Source organism: Mandrillus leucophaeus, unplaced genomic scaffold (assembly GCF_000951045.1).
Source record: "Mandrillus leucophaeus isolate KB7577 unplaced genomic scaffold, Mleu.le_1.0 Scaffold226, whole genome shotgun sequence".
Classification (NCBI taxonomy): Eukaryota; Metazoa; Chordata; class Mammalia; order Primates; family Cercopithecidae; genus Mandrillus; species Mandrillus leucophaeus.
In genome coordinates this window covers 185,522-202,104 of record NW_012102321.1, presented here as the reverse complement: position 1 = coordinate 202,104, position 16,583 = coordinate 185,522, and the positions used below count along the sequence as shown (strand labels likewise).

The following is a 16,583-nucleotide window of genomic DNA, read 5'->3' as shown; positions in this document are numbered from 1 at the left end:
CAGGATGGTCTCGATCTCCTGACCTCGTGATCCGCCCATCTCGGCCTCCCAAAGTGCTGGGATTACAGGCTTGAGCCACCGCGCCCGGCCAAGACCACTTTTCTTGATGTGATTCATGCTAAACCCTTAAGACACTGCTGGATTTTGGATGCATTAAACCTACTTAATCTTTAATCCTAAAGTACAGAGAAGCAATGGGGGGCTTTTCATGTAGAAAGTGGGGTCAGGAAGCCAAGAAAGAGAAAAAGTGCTGAATTTTTTTTTTGAGATGAAGTTTTGCTCTTCCTGCCCAGGCTGGAGGGCAATGGCATGATCTTGGCTCACAGAAACCTCTGCCTCCCAGGTTCAAGCGATTCTCCTGTCTCAGCTCCCAAGTATCTGGGATTACAGGCACTTGCCACCATGCCTGGCTAATGTTTTTGTATTTTTACTAGAGAAGGGGTTTCACCATGTTGGCCAGGCTGGTCTTGAACTCCTGATGTCAAGCAATCAGCCCGTCTCAGCCTCCCAAAGTGCTGGGATTACAGTTGTGAGCCACTGCACCTGGCCTAAATGGTGAATTTATATCCAAGTAACTCAAGAACTTTTATACAGGCGCAAGAAATTTATGTCAAAGTGGCCACAAGATTGCTTAATAGGAGATGAACAAATGTAACTTCATGTTTACCTCTAGAAACTAAAGCTTTATGTGAAATCTTGAATTTATGAGAGGGAGGGAAGGTAGGAAAGTCTGTACCTGTCTGTTCTTTTCCTGGTCCCTTCCCCTCATTCCTGAACTGCAGGAGACAGAGCCTCTTTGGGCATTGGTGACCCCATCACTGGGGTATGTTTATTTGATGGTTGATTTTGCTGTACTGGGTACTTCCTTGCCCATTTTCTAATCATTCTGTAACACATGCTGACTCTTTCCCCTTCCCTTCTCCTTTCCCTGGGAAAATACAATGAATAAACACTTATTGGTACTAAAACTGTCAAAAGACAAAAACAAAAAGAGGAAAGAAAATGTGGTCTCTGCTCTCAAGGAGATTTCAGTTTAACAGGAGACACAAAACTAATGCAAATAAAAAAGGAACAATATATATGAATCTAGAGAATCAGGAAAAATTGTACTGTATCATGCTATAATAGTATCATAAAACGGAAAAATCAAAGAGGACTGGAGCAGTTAGGACAGATAAAACTAGGAGTTGGGCCTTGGCCGAACCCAGACACCTGAAAACAATGAGGCATTCAGAATTTAGATGCAGAGAGGGAAATAAGTTTAATGTGGTTCTGACACAGGGAGAGTCTAGTTGTTTGAGATTCTAGTGAATGCTGATGAGCAGTGGGAAAAGTTGGGTTAAAAAGACTGTAAGTCACTTGGAAAATTAGACCAAGTATATTAACCTTCATGTCACAGAAAAAGTTACACAATGTTTTTAAGTAAAGGAGTAACTTTATTACTGTGTTCCAGTTTAATCAACCCCATAATCAGGAAGTTCTTCAAGTCTATCAATATTCATTCTTACTGTAAGTCCTTGCCCTGTTTTAGTTCCCTGTAGTAGCGGAAAAAAACGGGTGAGTAGACTTACCATATTAAACTTTCATATCCATTAAGGCATATATATCACCCTTAATATCATCTCCACCTAATCTTACTTATCTCCTATTTCATTATAGCCTGTCTGTACCCTTTGCTTCAAGAAGGTAAATATTCTTACAGAATTCTAATTCTTATCCCTATTCTATCTATAAATGGAATAAACTATCCCTTCCTAACTTATTTAAAAACTGCATTTAAAATATCCTTGAGGCTGGACGTGGTGGCTCACATCTGTGAGGACCGCACCTTGGTCTTCTAAGTGCTGGGATTACAGGTGTGAGTCACCACTGGAACTCAGGAATTTGAGATCACCCTGGGCAATACAGTGAAACCCTGTGTCTATAAAAAACAAAAAAATTAACTGGGTGTGGTGGCACATGCCTGTGGTCCTCACTACTCAGGAGCTGAGGTGAGAGGACTGTTTGAGCCAGGGAGGGCAAGGTTGCAGTGAGCCATGATCGTACCACTGCACTCCAGCCTGGGGGACAAAGCAAGATCCCGTCTCCAAAAAAAAAAAAGAAAGAAAATCTTGATAACACTTTCCTTAAGTGGACACTGATTCCATTGCCTTTTAAGCAATCCTAGTCCCACAACACTGTCACTGAAGTTTATACTGTATAGTCTTACATTTTTTTGTGTGTATTTGTTAGTCTGTCTTATGCCCCCATTGAGTTGTAATGTCTGTCTCATTACTGAATTTACAGTTATGTACCACATAACATCATTCTGGTCAATGATGGACCACATATGTAACTGTGCTTCCATAAGACTATAATGCAATATTTTTACACTATCGTTTCTATGTTTAGATACACAAAAATTTTACTATGACTTTATAACTGCCTACAGAATTCAGTACAGTAACATGCTATACAGGTTTGTAGCCTAAGAGGCACAGGATATATCATATAACCTAGGTGTGTAGTAGGTTATACCATCTAGATTTGTGTAAGTAAACTCTATGTTTGCACAATGACAAAATGGTCTAGCATTTCTCAGAACATACTGTCAATTAGTGACACATGTCTGTATCTGCATAACAGCCTCCTCTGCATTGTTATCATACCATATTTGAGAGATGAGGAGAAAAAGGGCCCTAATAATATGAGTGAAATTACTTTTCCTCCAAGCTCCTAATATTTTATCTAACATCTTACCAAAACTAAAAAACACAGTTTGTAACAATGTCTTACTGCTATTACTACACCATGCACACAATAAATATTCAGTGATTTAGGCTGGGCGTGGTGGCTCATGACTGTAATCTCAGCACTTTGGGAGGCCGAGGCAGTTGGATTACCTGAGGTCAGGAGTTCGAGACCAACCTGACCAATATGGTGAAACCCCATCTCTACTAAAAATACAAAAATTAGCTGGGTGTGGTGGCATGCGCCTGTAGTCCCAGCTGCTTGGGAAACGGACACAAGAGAATTGCTTGAACCAGGCAGGTGAAGGTTGCAGTAAGCAAGATTATGCCACTGCACTCCAGCCTGGGGGAGACAGCGAGACTCTGTCTAAAAAAAAAAAAAAATCAGTGGTTTAGTTAAAAATTAGACAAGATACTATCAGTGTAATGCAGAGGCTAAAAACATGAGCTATGTAGTCTTAATTCAACAGTGTTTATTTTATAAAGACAAAAATGTTCACAATTTATTGTCTTCTACTTTGTGAGTTCACGAGCTTTAAAAAAAATCATTCAATCAGACCTGTGAGAAAAAAACAAAAATATCAACCAACTACTCATACTAGCTGCTAAGGAGAGTTGTGAAGAAAATATTCATCATTCCTATCCTTTCTAGAATGTGCTAGTCTAACAAAATATTCAGGAAGAAAATAAATGACAAGATACAGTACATGAAATAGCAAACACAAATAAAAATGTGTAAGCAAGTGGGCACAGTGGCTCACGCCTATAATCCCAGCAAATTGGGAGGCTGAGGCGGGCAGATTGCTTGAGTCCACGAGTTTGAGACCAGCCTGGACAAACTGGTGAAATGCCATTTCCACTAAAAATACAAAAAAAAAAAATTAGCGGGGCATGGTAGTGTGCACCTGTAGTTCCAGCTACTCAGAAGGCTGAGGTGGAGAATCACCTGAACCTAGGAGGTTGAGGCTAAAGTGAGCTAAGATTGTACCAGTGCAATGCAACCTGGCCAACCAGAGTGAGACCCTGTCTCAAAATAGAAAAAAAAAAAAAAAGCATAAGCAATAAGCAATTTGTTTACAAATATATAATGCAGGCTGGGCGCGATGGCTCACATCTGTAATCCCAGCACTTTGGGAGGCCGAGGCGGGCAGATGGCAAGGTCAGGCATTCAAAATCAGCCTGGCCCACATGGTGAAACCCTGTCTCTACTAAAAATACAAAAATTAGCTAGGTGTGGTGGCGGGCGCCTGTAATCCCAGCTACTCAGGAGACTGAGGCAGGAGAATCGTTTGAACCCAGGAGGCAGAGGTTGCAGTGAGCCGAGATCGCACCACTGCACTCCAGCCTGGGTGACAGAGTGAGACTCTGTCTCAAAAAAAAAAAAGAATATATATACACACACATAAATAAAATGCTATAAATTAGTAACTTGGCAAATGTGTGTGTGTATACTACACATAGTATATGTAGTGTGTGTATACTATAGTATACATAGTGTGTGTATACTACATATACATAGTACACATGCGCGTGCACACACACACACACACGTATAAAATCAGACTTTCCATTCCAGGTCCTAAATTACCTGCAAATTACCTGCATGTAGTTTTCTGGGGTTATTTTTTATTATTATCAGTTGTACAGTGTGGTTATTATAATCAGGAAAGGGTTCCACAATCTTATTTTTTTATACTTCCCAAACTCTGCTGACACCAAAAGTGTATTTTCCTGCACGCCCATAAGCAAGAAAAAAAAAAATAATCAAATACAGTATTCCACTTTGCATTTTTTACATAACAAGTCAGGCTGTCTACTAATAACAAAAGTTCTATTTCTTTCTTTGTTATCCTTATGCTATAAATTTGTATTTCTTGCTTTATTGCACTGATTAGGACTACAAATAAAAAGCTGGGTAGAAGTAGTGGTAGCAGACATTCTGTCTCATTCCCAGTCACACAAGGGAAGCTTTCAATAACTTACTATTAAAATATTTTCTCTAGATTTTTTAGACAGATACTTTCAATCAGATTAGGAAAGTTCCCTTGTATTTCTTTTTTTTTTTTGCCATGGAGTTTCGCTCTTGCTGCCTAGGCTGGAGTGCAATGGCGCGATCTTGGGTCACAGCAACCTCCGCCTCCTGGGTTCAAGCTATTCTCCTGCCTCAGCCTCCGGAGTAGCTGGGATTACAGGTGTGCGCCACCACGCTCGGCTAATTTTGTATTTTTAGTAGAGACGGAGTTTCTCCATGTTGGTCAGGCTGGTCTCGAACTCCTGACCTCAGGTGATCCGCCTGCCTTGGCCTCCCAAAGTGCTGGGATTACAGGCGTGAGCCACCGTGCCTGGCCAGTTCCCTTGTATTTCTTGTTTGCTAAGAGTTTTAGCCAATTGCTCTTTTCTGAATTGCTCTTTTCTGTATCTATCAAAATTGCCATATGTAATTTATCACTTTTTCCTTATTAATGAAAGATTACAATGATTAATTTTAAAATGTTAAACCAGCTATCACTGTTAATTTGTTAATGTTCTTTTCAAGATATTTGCATCTACGCTTGGGAGAAATACCAGTCTGCAATTTTCCTTTCTGGTGATGTCTCTGTATAATTTTAATATTAAACTTCTGCTACCCTCAGGGAAAAAAAAAATACAGTATTTCTTTAACAGGGTCACTGTTACCTCTCCTACATCTTTCCTTTTTCATTATTTTCTATTCATACACAGTAGCAATTCCTTCAACACCACAGCAATTCTAAATCCACAACTCCATACCTGGGAGCTGGGTTGCTTAGGCTCATCCATTCTCCCAGGAGACTCACTTCTGGCTCTGTGTCTCTCTGTCAAGGGAACAACACTGCCGGAGGGGCTAAATCTGTTGGAAGAGGAACATAAAGGGGACTAATAGAAAAGCAGCATCAAAGAACCTGAAAAATGGTGATGTCGCCCCTCTTTACTCTATGGCTAAAGAAGGGGGAACAAACCATGCAACAAATAACTGACAAATACTTTCATGGAGTTAATACATAATCTGATTTGAAATAATAGGTTAGCCCTAGTAAATTTAATAAACACAAAATGACATAACAGACCATATGAGCTGGTGAAGCTAAAGCTAAATATAAGCTTTCTTCCTTAAATAAATACTGGGAGACCATAAAGGAATAAATTAAAACAGGGCCTATAATTGTGTTTCTTCTATGTAATTGCCAGGTTTTTGGCTGTTTCTTCTCCAAGGTCCCATAATAACCTGTATTTTAGACTACTGACACAGATCATGGAGATTAAAAAATCTTTGCATTTAAAGTTGATATTACTTTTTTTTTTTTTTGAGACAGAGTCTCGCTCTGTTGCCCAGGCTGGAGTACAGTGGCGCAATCTTAGCTAACTGCAACCTCCACCTCCTGGGTTCAAGCGATTCTCCTGCCTCAGCTGCCCAAATAGCTGAGATTACAGGCGCGTGGCCACCACGCTCAGCTAATTTTTGTATTTTTAGTAGAGATGGAGTTTCACCATGTTGGCCAGGATGGTCTCGAACTCCTGGCCTCAAGTAATCCACCTGCCTCAGCCTCCCAAAGTGCTGGGATCACAGGTGTGAGCCAACACACCTGGTTCTGATATTACTTCTGATAGTTATGTTTTTTTAATTTTTTTTATTTCCGTAAGTTATCAGGGAACAGGTGGTATCTCGTTACATAAGTGAGTTCTTCCGTGATTTGTGAGATTTTGGTGCACCCATCACCCAAGAACTTCTGACACAGTTCTAACATAGGAGGACAAGTTCTACGCTCAAGATTATTTTAATAAGGACACAGGAAGACAATACTCAAATCAAGATCACCTGAGGCCAGGCACAGTGGCAGGAGAATCACCTGAACCCTGGAGGTGGAGGCTGCAGTGAGCCGAGATCACACTACTGCACTCCAACCTGGGCAACAGAGTGAGACTTCGTCTCAAAAATAACATAACATAACATAACATAAAAAGACGGATACAGTATACACTAACTGAATCTCTGTGATACATTTGTTTCTCAAGACCAAACCAAAATAACAGTTCTTTAGTTTTCTCTGCTCATACAGTCAATTTAAATTTATTTTTAAGACAGAAAAAGAACAACTATTACCAATCTAAATTAGTAATATTTCTTTCTTTCAATTGAGACTTTCTCTCAGTTGACTGAAACTCATGGTATTTCTACCAAAAAGAAATGTTCTAATAAATACAACATATTAAAAGAGAAAAGTGAGGTGAAAAAAGGGAGATTATCAGGCCTGTGGTAGCAGCAGTCATCCATGAAAGACAACAGGGAAGATACCATCACATAACAAGGGAAAAAAAGAGATGAGAAACATCAGTAATGCTTTTCTTCAGAATTACTATTTTACTAATTTGAAAAGAACAATTACTGCTGGTACCATACTTCCTCTAATTTGGTAGTTGGGGGCAAAGAAAAGGAAGCAGTGCCACAAAGGAAAGTGAGGCTTCCGGAGGCCACCTACCTGTGTGATAACACACCAAGGAAGGGCAATGCTGCCAGGCTCCCAGCTGATGATCGGCTCCCTGCCTGGAATCCCCAGGAAGCCCTGGCAATTACTGATCCTATCCTAGTGTGGCTGCAGATGCTATTCTGATTCATGGAAGTGTCTAACTTTACCACAGTTCTCACAACACTGTGAATACTTCAGGAATGGAGCTTCCTGCTTTAAAAAAACAAGAATGCAAGTCTTTTGGCACACCTCCAGTTTCCCCAACATCAACTTATTTTGACCAAGAAAATCAGGTAAGGAAAATGCTCTCTGTACTACACAGGACCCATTTTAGTGATGTCTACACAATAGCCATTACATGGGAAAACAAAATCAAACCAAACCTACCTGTCAACTTCACTGCTTGTTGGCCGAGCCACCTTGGCTCCTGAAGATCCTAAAGTGTAATTTTCCTGTCCTACAGAACCATGGCCTGTGGTATCAATTACCATGGCTGTTACTTCCTCTGCACTACTCCCATCTTCTCCAGAAGGCTGATTCTCAGGCCCAAGCCACTCCTCCAGATTTTCAGTTTTGATGTGTACTGCTCCAAGAACTCTAACTTCATCATCACTCCGACCCCCACGGTCTGCCACTCCTGTCTCCACATACCACTGTCCTGCTCGGTTGATCCGAAGAATGGGCTCCCGGCTCTCTACATCAGAACTTGGTTCAATGATCTGAGGGCTGGTGGACTCCTCAGGAGGACTTAGCTCTCTGATATCCAGCACAGCACTAACCTGACCTCGCCGGTTTCCCTTTGGGGTATTATGTCGTGGGCTAAGGGAGCGGTTGAGATTTGGTGTAACCCTGTGAGACTCTGGAGGTCTCTCTTGATGCTTTGTCCTTGTTTGACTTAATTCTGCTTCAACCTCAGATACATTAATTTTGAAATGAATGCCCTCCAGGATCTGTGTACATTTGTCTATAATATGCTGCATCTGCAGAAAACTGGCAGCTGTTAGGTAGCTGATGATATCTGCCAGTTGCAGGCATATCCGCCCTGTGTAACAGAAAGAAAGGAGCTGTTCAAAAACAGTAGGGTTCTTGATGACTGAAATGGAGACTGTACTCATCTCATTCAAGGACATGTGATCCCGGAAATAGGGGGAGCTGGCAGCCAGCACCACTTTGTGAGCCCGAAAAGCTTGTCCTTGCACATTGACCACAATATCACAGAGACGGCCCTGTATGCGCAACTGGTTTAGATGGCTCAAGACAGAGTTGCTGAAGTCAGGAATCTCCAATTGTATGTTCCCACCTTTCTCCATGATCGTGCCTGAGGGTACATTCAACCCTGCTGAAAAAAACCATATTCTCATTAATAATTACAATTTTACTTCCAGGACGTTTTCAATTTCAAAAGTATTTAAATATAGTTATCTGGTAAAATTTCAAAATTTTCAGGTAAAAGCAATACCTTCCTTATGTTTAGATGTGGAAACAGAACTACCAACAGGTTTTTAGTTTAAGTTTCACAGGATTATACAGTTAAAACTAAAAAGTGATCTGCAGACTCCTAAAAATTCATGTTATGACCATGCTTTCCTTACTAATAAGGTATATAACATCAAAATAAAGTTCAACAGAAGGTAGTGGGAAGGACTAAGTGTTAACTATAAGGTACTTGCAAACTGAACATAAAATCTCATAACAACTTTACAACTTTTCTCTGGAGGAGGAAAGCTTTCTGAATAAATGCAATTCTACACAGATGGCTTGATATCCCTCTTAGTATTCTACTACCTGCTGCAAGAATTACTATTTTATAAAGGGACTAATATTACACATAAATGTAGGCTAATATTTATAAGCTTAAGAGTCAGAGCCCGCCACAAAAAGACTTTGGTTATAGGGCTGTGAGGCAAACTCTAGGTTAGAAAAAATTCCACAGTTGTGCCCGGATTCAACCACGATGCAGAGAATGCGAAGTTCAGTTGTCAAAATTAGGAAAGCTGGGTATCTGCCAAAATCGAAGTTGGCAATTTCAAGGTGGTGATGATACTTCCATCCTGAAACTTAGTTCTCCAGATCCGATGAAAAAATACAGCATTTACCAAGTATGCCCAACATTTTTCCATTAAAATATTTTTTAAGAATGGTTGAAACACTAAACCTGAAGCTGTATACAAGAGAGCTGAAAGTACAGTTTCGACTACTGAAAGTAGTTTGTATAAATCCGAACAGGAAGACATTTACTTGAGCCCAATGTGCATCCACTTATCTATATATTACATAGTTACACCACACCTGAAACTTCAGGAACTTATTCTGCCAAGTTCACAGTACTGCCCCGCATTAACACCACACTTATTAAATAGGGAAGTGTATACACTGTTTTCAATAATCAACTTTAGCCAATCTGACCTTTTTCCAAAGCGTTATTGTTTGTTTTGAAACTTTTAATCCAATAAGAGCCTCTGTCGATGCCATCATGAATTCAGATGTGTTTATTTTGGAGCCTACACCAGCGCCTTTTTTGTTTGCTCTTTCCGGCAATTCCCCAGTGAGGAAGCCCCTGGAGTAAAGTCTTTCGCTACCGTCGGCACTGGAGGGGTGAGAGCTGTAAGAGGGAGAATTGGGAACGGCATGGGGTTGGCCACTCCAGCACTTGAGCAGTTTTCTTCTGCGTTAGGAAGCATGGGGAGAGGGGAACTAACTAAAGGGTAAAATGTCACTGAGGAACTTTGGAGAAGAGGGGGACAAGACGTCGGGCGGGGGAGCCAGCGCTCAGGTGAGAACTAAGAAGGGGGCGGCGCCCGCGGACCGGCTCCAGGCGGCGGCGGGCGGGGAGCCGCCGCGAGGTGGGTGTGCTTATCTGGGTGTGTCCCGTCTGCGGTGGGGGAGGGGGCCACCCATCCCGGGGTCCTGAGGGAGGGGCCCCGCGAGGGGGCGGGTCCGGCAAATCAGCCCGGCCGGGGGCCAAGGGGGTGGAAGGTCGCCCGGTGCCTGGAGGCGGGATGAAGGAAAGTAGCTGAGCGCCCCAGGAGCGCGCTGCGGAGGAGGGCGGGCGAGGTGACCCCGGGGCAGGGAAGTGGCACTGGGGTGTGGGGCCCGAGTCCAGTCAAGGAGCAGCACCTACCTCCGGGGGTGGAAATGGGCCGGAATGGGCCGGAACACCGTCCCGGAAGTGAAACCCCCCACCCCCTCCCACGGAGCGGGCGACGTGCCGGAAGGAAATCACTCAGCCTTACACCGCCCCCCTTCCCCCACCCCCAGAGCTTTCCTTGCCTCGCGCCCCCTCCCCTCTCTGCTCTTCCTCCTCAGTCGGGAGGAGGACGGGAGCACGGCGTCACGTGGGCGGTCATGTCTCCGCCCAAAATGGCGAGGAAGGGCGGGGAAAAGGGGCGGGCTTAGGGGGCGGGAAGAAGGTGGTGCTGGAGGAGAGAAAGATTGAGGGGGGTCAGGGGGAGGAGCCGAAGCGGACGCCGCCGGGAGCGTGCGTCGTGACGTCATCACAAGAACTCTTATATGCGGGAGCCCAGGCACCATATTGTCTTTTCGAGGTGGGAGCCGACTGTTGTGAGGTATGATTTATCTTTGCGAATGTTGCGGGTTTTGGGGCCCTCCATCCTTTGTCAGCTAAGGTCACCCTGAACTGACTGGGCCTTCTAAGCCAGTCGTGCGCCTTTGCAGGGCGTACAAGTTGAGGATGGTGGGGGATTGCACGTTTGGTGCATCCGTGACCTAAGCTGCGACTATGTTGTTCGGGTAGAACTGCGGAGAAGCCTCGGCTCTCGTGCCCTGCCTGTGATGAAGCCTGTGTTGGTAGGGACATCTGAGAGTAATGATGAATGCCAACCGCTCTGATGGTAGCACATGCCGAGTCACTCTAGTAAGCTATTGTTAAGGGCCGTGACCCGAGCCTCCATCAGCCGCCCGCCCTCGGGAAAGGCTGGCGGTGGGAGTCCACGTGCTTCTCTAAGTGCCTGCATTCCGAGATTCCGTCCACGTGCTTCTCTAAGTGCCTGCATTCCGCGCTGCCACCAATATTTCCATTAGTGTTTCTTTTTCCTTTTTTTTTTTTTTTTTTTTCGAGACCGAGCTTCATTCTGTCACCCAGGCGGGAATGCAGTGGCGCCATCTCGGTTCATAGCAACCTCCGCGTCCTAGTTCAAGTAGTTCTGCCCCAGCCTCCCGAGTAACTGGGACTACAGGCGCGCGCCCCCAGGCTAGGCTTTTATATTTTTAGTAGGTCTCATCATGTTGGCCAGACTGGTCTTGAATTCCTGACTTGGAGTGATCCACCAGCCGTGGTCTCCCAAAGTGCTGGAATTACTAGGCGTGAGCCACTGCGCCTGGCCGTTAGTGGTTCTTAACTGCGGGTGCAGTGCTCCTTTGTAACATTAAGTGTATTCTTTACCTGTCGCTAGATAATGGTATGTTACCTGCATCATTGATTTAAAAACACGACATAAAGAAGCGTGGAACAATGAATTAAAATCTGTACCCGATCTCTTTAGGTATGGTGCTGGGTGCAGATGCAATGTGGCTCTCGATAGCACCTTATGGGCAGGTAAGAATCGGGGAAAGTACGGTGGGAAGAATGAAATCTAAGAGATGGTCTTAGCCTGTGATGCTTTAAGAGTAGTGGACAGAAGGGATTTCTGAAATTCTATTCTGAGGCTTTAATATTAACAGCATTGATATTTAGCGTGACTGCAGTAAGGTTCATTCTCACTGTTCTGCTTGCATCTTTTTGTTTTCTAGTTGTGTCCCAAAGGAGGGATGACAATAGCTACTGAAGTAAGTTGAAAATTCCTTCAAAAAGATTTAAAGTCACTGGATGTGCCACAATGATGACAGTTTATTTGCTACTCTTGACTGCTAAAATGATGAGGAGCTTAACCACCATTATCTTAACTGAGGCACCCAAAATGGTGATTTGGGGAACATAGAGAGTACACCTAAGTTCACATGAAGTTGTTTCTTCCCAGATCCTAAAGAGCAAGCCTAACTCAAGCCATTGGCATACAGGTGAGAAACCTCTATATTGTACTTCTCACTTTTTGAGGGATTAGAAAATAGCCAAATGAATGATTTTATATATATTAGTGTTTTTCTCCCCACTTTTCAAATGAGAGTTTTGCTCTCATATTGATACTAAATTTGATACTGAGGAAAACGTGAAACCAGATACTATGATGGCTGCATAGTTCAGCAGATTGAATCATGAAGAAATGTACTGTGTGTCTGATGTGTCTGGGGTGGTTGCGGTTTGCTGTTACTAGTTAAGCAGTGTACCACCAATCTACCATTAAAATATTCTTTACTGACAATTTTGTATTAAAATTACAGGCATTAGACAGAAAACTAGAAGTTGAAATGGTAAGTAAAATTATATCCAAGTAAACAGGTAACTGGGCAAACTGCCTACGGCACAAATGGCTTTTTAGAGTTACCTCCAACCAGTGCTAAATGCATTAAATAAATGGCGGGTTCTTGTCCTGTTAATGATTAATAAGAAAGTTTGTAAATGCAGCCTAGATGATGATAAGCAAATACTGACTGAACATGAAGGTCTTAATTAGCTCTAACTGATAAAAGGCATTTGTTAGTTTTGGCAGGTGGGGGGAAGCTCATCTGTGGCTATTGTAAGACCACTCTTAATTTTTAGGTGGAGTCCAACTTGTCTGGACCAGCTTTATGTTTCTGGTAAGTATTAATGAAAATGCTGATAGTGATATGCTTACTGCTGAGCTAATGGTTTAAGGCTTGGCTGATGAATTCTGACTGTTTTCCTTGAACATGTTTGAAACAGTGTGTATTTTCCTTGAGCATGTTTGGAACGGGGTTTGTGTAATGATGTTGATCAAATGTCTGACCTGAAATGAGCGTGTAGACAGAAGGTAACACTGAAGAACCCTGTGACAGACAACTTTGAAAAGAATTTAATGATGTTTAGCATTTTAATAGAAGGCCTCATTTGTATTCCACCTCCCGGTAACATTTTTATCCGTGGATGGCTTGCTTGGATAAGGACATGAAGATAGTTCGTCTAGCTTGTTTCTGAAATGTGGTCTTACTAATTGATGACTGTTACAGAGTCGTTTTGTTAGAAAATTTTGAAAAGTAGGCAGTATGAAAGTACTGTATTAAAGCAGTTATTTAAAAGCATTAGATAAGATATTTGAAAGTAAATATTTGAGTATTGTTTACTTTGAAAAGTAAATGATATTCAATGTAGGAAATGGTGTGAAACTTTTTCAGGTGCCGATGTTTGGAGACCTTTTAAAGGTATGTTTTATTGATGTTAACATGTTTATTGAGTGAGCTACTGTTAGTGATGATTTTAAAATTAAAGCAGATGGGAATCTCTCTGAAAGAAAATGGAGATTAATCTTAAACTGAAACAGTAGTTGGGAAATCTTTTAGAAATCCACCTATTACTTCTACCTGTTGGTAAAGGAGATTAAATTTCTGCAGGTATGGAGAGTCAACTTGACTACACCGTGTGGAGCAAGTTTTAAAAAAGCAAAGGTATAGCAGTCCCAAGTTGTTGTTGTTTTTTTTTTAATTGAGGCCAGAGCCTAGGTCTTGCCCGGAATGGAGTGCAGTGGCACTATCAGCTCACTGCAACCTCTGCCTCCCGGGTTCTAGGGATTCTCCTGCCTCATCCTCCTGAGTAGCTGGGATTACAGCCATGTGCCACCACGCCTGGCTAATTTTTGTACCGCCATGTTGTTCAGGCTGGTCTCCAACTCTTCACCTCAAGTGATCTGTGCGCATTGACCTCCCAAAGTGCTGGGATTACAGGCGTGAGCCACCGGGTCCCACCTCAAGTCTGGTTTTTAAAGTGTTGTAAAGCCGATACAATGATGATAACATAGTTCAGCAGACTAACGCTGATGAGCAATATTAAGTCTTTCGCTCCTATCTGATGTATCTGGCTGTAACATTCTAGTTTATGCCCTGAAAAGGGGAATATAGTCATTCTACAGTGTTTGGAGATTTTGGGTTACCCTTAATTGTATGCAAGTCGTCTTACTGTGTATTGTCCCTTAATTTCAGGACTCAGAATTCATGCTTGAAGAAATGCAGGTTAGTTTAAACTTTTAAGGAAATTTTTAAGGTGGCAAAAGGTTTTAGTGGCATATACACCTTAATCTGTAGATGGGAGTGATTAGCTGTTTGAAAGTTGACATGTGACTGAAAAGGAAATTGAGTAGGGAAATTTTAAATGGGATTATTTTTCATCTTCAAACAGGCAGACCTGTTATCGTAAACTAGGTGAGTCAGCTTTTGGTACGTGTGATAATTTTCAGCGTAACCAATGATGTAATGATTCTGCCAAATGAAATATAATGATATCACTATAAAACCGTTCCATTTTGATTCTGAGGTTACTCTACTAACAAGCATCACACGTTTGTTTTTTGCCATGATTAATATGTTGTCTTTGCTTTCAGGGTTTTTAATGACCACAGCAAGCAAGCATGTAGCTTACCGCTTGAAAGGTGAGGATTGGAAATATCGGGACTATTATAATTGCAGAATACATGATGATCTCAGTCCAGCTTGAACTCTCTCACTGATTACCTGATGACAATAAAAGATCTGATATTCTGCATTCCCATGTACCATTTTAATTGAAGTCTGGAAATGTGGCTAAAAGTCTGTCTTATTTTTTGAGACAGGGTCTTGCCTCACCCAAGCTGGAGTGCAGTGGCCCTTTGAGGCTTACTACAGCCTCAGACTTCTGGGCTCAAGTGATCCTCAGCCTCCCAATGGTCTTTGTAGACAGCCTGATGGAGTTTCATGGCACAAGAAGATTAAAACAGTGTCTCCAATTTTAATAAATTTTTGCAATCCATTTGGAGTGTATAGTATTTACTTTATAAAGCACAGTGCTTTTCATCGGTTCATTCGTTGTAAGCATAAATCACATTCAAAGGCTATTATAACTCCATGGCATTTAACACTGCAGCCAGTTAAAATTTTATGGGTGTGGGGAAAAGAGATCAGACTGTTACTGTGTGTATGTAGAAAGAAGTGGACAGAGACTCCATTTTGTTTTGTTCTAAGAAAAATTCTTCTGCCTTGAGATGCTGTTAATCTGTAACTGTACCCCCAACCCTGTCCTTGCGGAGACTTGCTGTGTCAACTCAAAGTTTAATGGATTTGGGGCTGTGCAGGATGTGCTTTGTGAAACAAGTGCCTGAAGGCAGTATGCTTGCTACAGTCATCACCGTACTCTAATCTCAAGTACCCAGGGACACAAACACTGCAGAAGGCCGCAGGGACCTCTGCCTAGGCAAGCTAGGTATTGTCCAAGGTTTCTCCCCATGTGATAGTCTGAAATATGGCCTCATTAGGAAGGGAAAGACCTGATCATCCCCCAGCCTGACACCCATAAAGGGTCTGTGCCTGTGCTGAGGAGGATTAGTGAAAGGAAGGCAGGCCTGTCTCCTGCCCGTCCCTGGGCAATGGAATGTAAAACCCAATCGTATGTTGTAAACCATCTGGAGGTGGGACGTGCTAGCAGCAATGCTGTTCTTTATGCACTGAAAATGTTTATGAAGATGTTTATATATGCACATCAAAGCACAGCACTTTTCCTTACTCATGACACAGATCTTTATTCATACGTCTTGCTGATCTCCCTACTATGACCCTATTGTCCTGCCACTTCCCGCTCTCTGAGATGGTAAAGATAATGATCGCGGGTCCTCCATATGCTGAGCGCTGGTCCCCTAGGCCCACTTTTCTTTATACTTTGTCTCTGTGCCTCTCAAGTCTCTTGTTCCACCTGATGAGAAACGCCCACGGGTGTGGAGGGGCAGGCCACCCCTTCATATGGGTATTTTACAAGGTGTCTTATGCGTTAAAGTGCAGTATTTCCTAATTCCCCATATGAGCAAATTGTCAGGTTTCGTAGGCCTCTGTCCTAATTGGTTTTCAGCTTAAAGTATTGATGGAGCTACTTTTGAGAAAGTCATGGTGAGTCTGAGGTTGGGAAAATAAGCTATAGAAATGCCCAACTAGTGATAGGAATTAATGGAATTGGGAAAATCTACAATCCATAGCCATGGTGATAGGTTTTTGGCAAGCAAGTGTTTAGGGATGCCAAAAGTGGGTATAAGGGGCACAACTGGTGTTTAAAGCAATCTGCCTCAGGGAAATGTAGGACCAAGGGGCCAAAATTCCAAGGTGGGTGGATTTTTGAGTGTCAGTACAGCTGTGGTTATAATGATGTTAGTAATAGTTTTACAAATCTGAGTTTCTGGACTAAAGCGCTTTAGTCCCATTAATGATAATAAAACTTGTTTCCACTTACCCTCTGAATTCCTTTTTTTTGAGACTGAATCCCTGTTGTCCAGGCTGGAGTGCA

General features: G+C 42.5%; 1 protein-coding gene and 2 long non-coding RNA genes across 5 annotated transcripts in view; 2 read left to right on the top strand and 1 right to left on the bottom strand.

Annotated features, from left to right (window-relative positions):
* The window catches only part of ZBTB37 (zinc finger and BTB domain containing 37), a 17,669-nt gene extending 7,226 nt beyond the window's left edge, over positions 1-10,443 (bottom strand). Inside the window, exons 1-4 of one of the 2 annotated variants that reach the window (XM_011981410.1) lie at positions 10,335-10,443; positions 9,620-9,815; positions 7,601-8,549; positions 5,499-5,598 (exon numbers count right to left, since the gene is read on the bottom strand). In XM_011981410.1, coding sequence (XP_011836800.1) covers positions 5,499-5,598; positions 7,601-8,523 — 1,023 coding nt within the window. In that variant the 5' untranslated portion in view covers positions 8,524-8,549; positions 9,620-9,815; positions 10,335-10,443. Of the gene's footprint in view, positions 1-5,498; positions 5,599-7,600; positions 8,553-9,619; positions 9,816-10,334 lie in introns of both variants that reach the window. The other variant, XM_011981412.1, reaches the window with a different exon arrangement.
* Positions 10,444-10,711: 268 nt separating this feature from the next.
* LOC105540715 lies at positions 10,712-13,235 on the top strand. Of its 2 annotated transcripts, XR_001006247.1 has the most exons (4): positions 10,747-10,779; positions 11,716-11,768; positions 11,963-12,229; positions 12,551-13,235. It is a non-coding gene; the product is annotated as an uncharacterized LOC105540715 (long non-coding RNA). The 2 variants fall into 2 exon arrangements; XR_001006246.1 differs by having other exon boundaries at positions 10,712-10,779; positions 11,963-13,235.
* A 243-nt stretch (positions 13,236-13,478) lies between these two features.
* Positions 13,479-15,065, top strand: LOC105540714. The gene is made up of 6 exons (XR_001006245.1): positions 13,479-13,489; positions 13,679-13,732; positions 14,264-14,293; positions 14,460-14,482; positions 14,662-14,709; positions 14,890-15,065. It is a non-coding gene; the product is annotated as an uncharacterized LOC105540714 (long non-coding RNA).
* Positions 15,066-16,583: the final 1,518 nt, after the last annotated feature.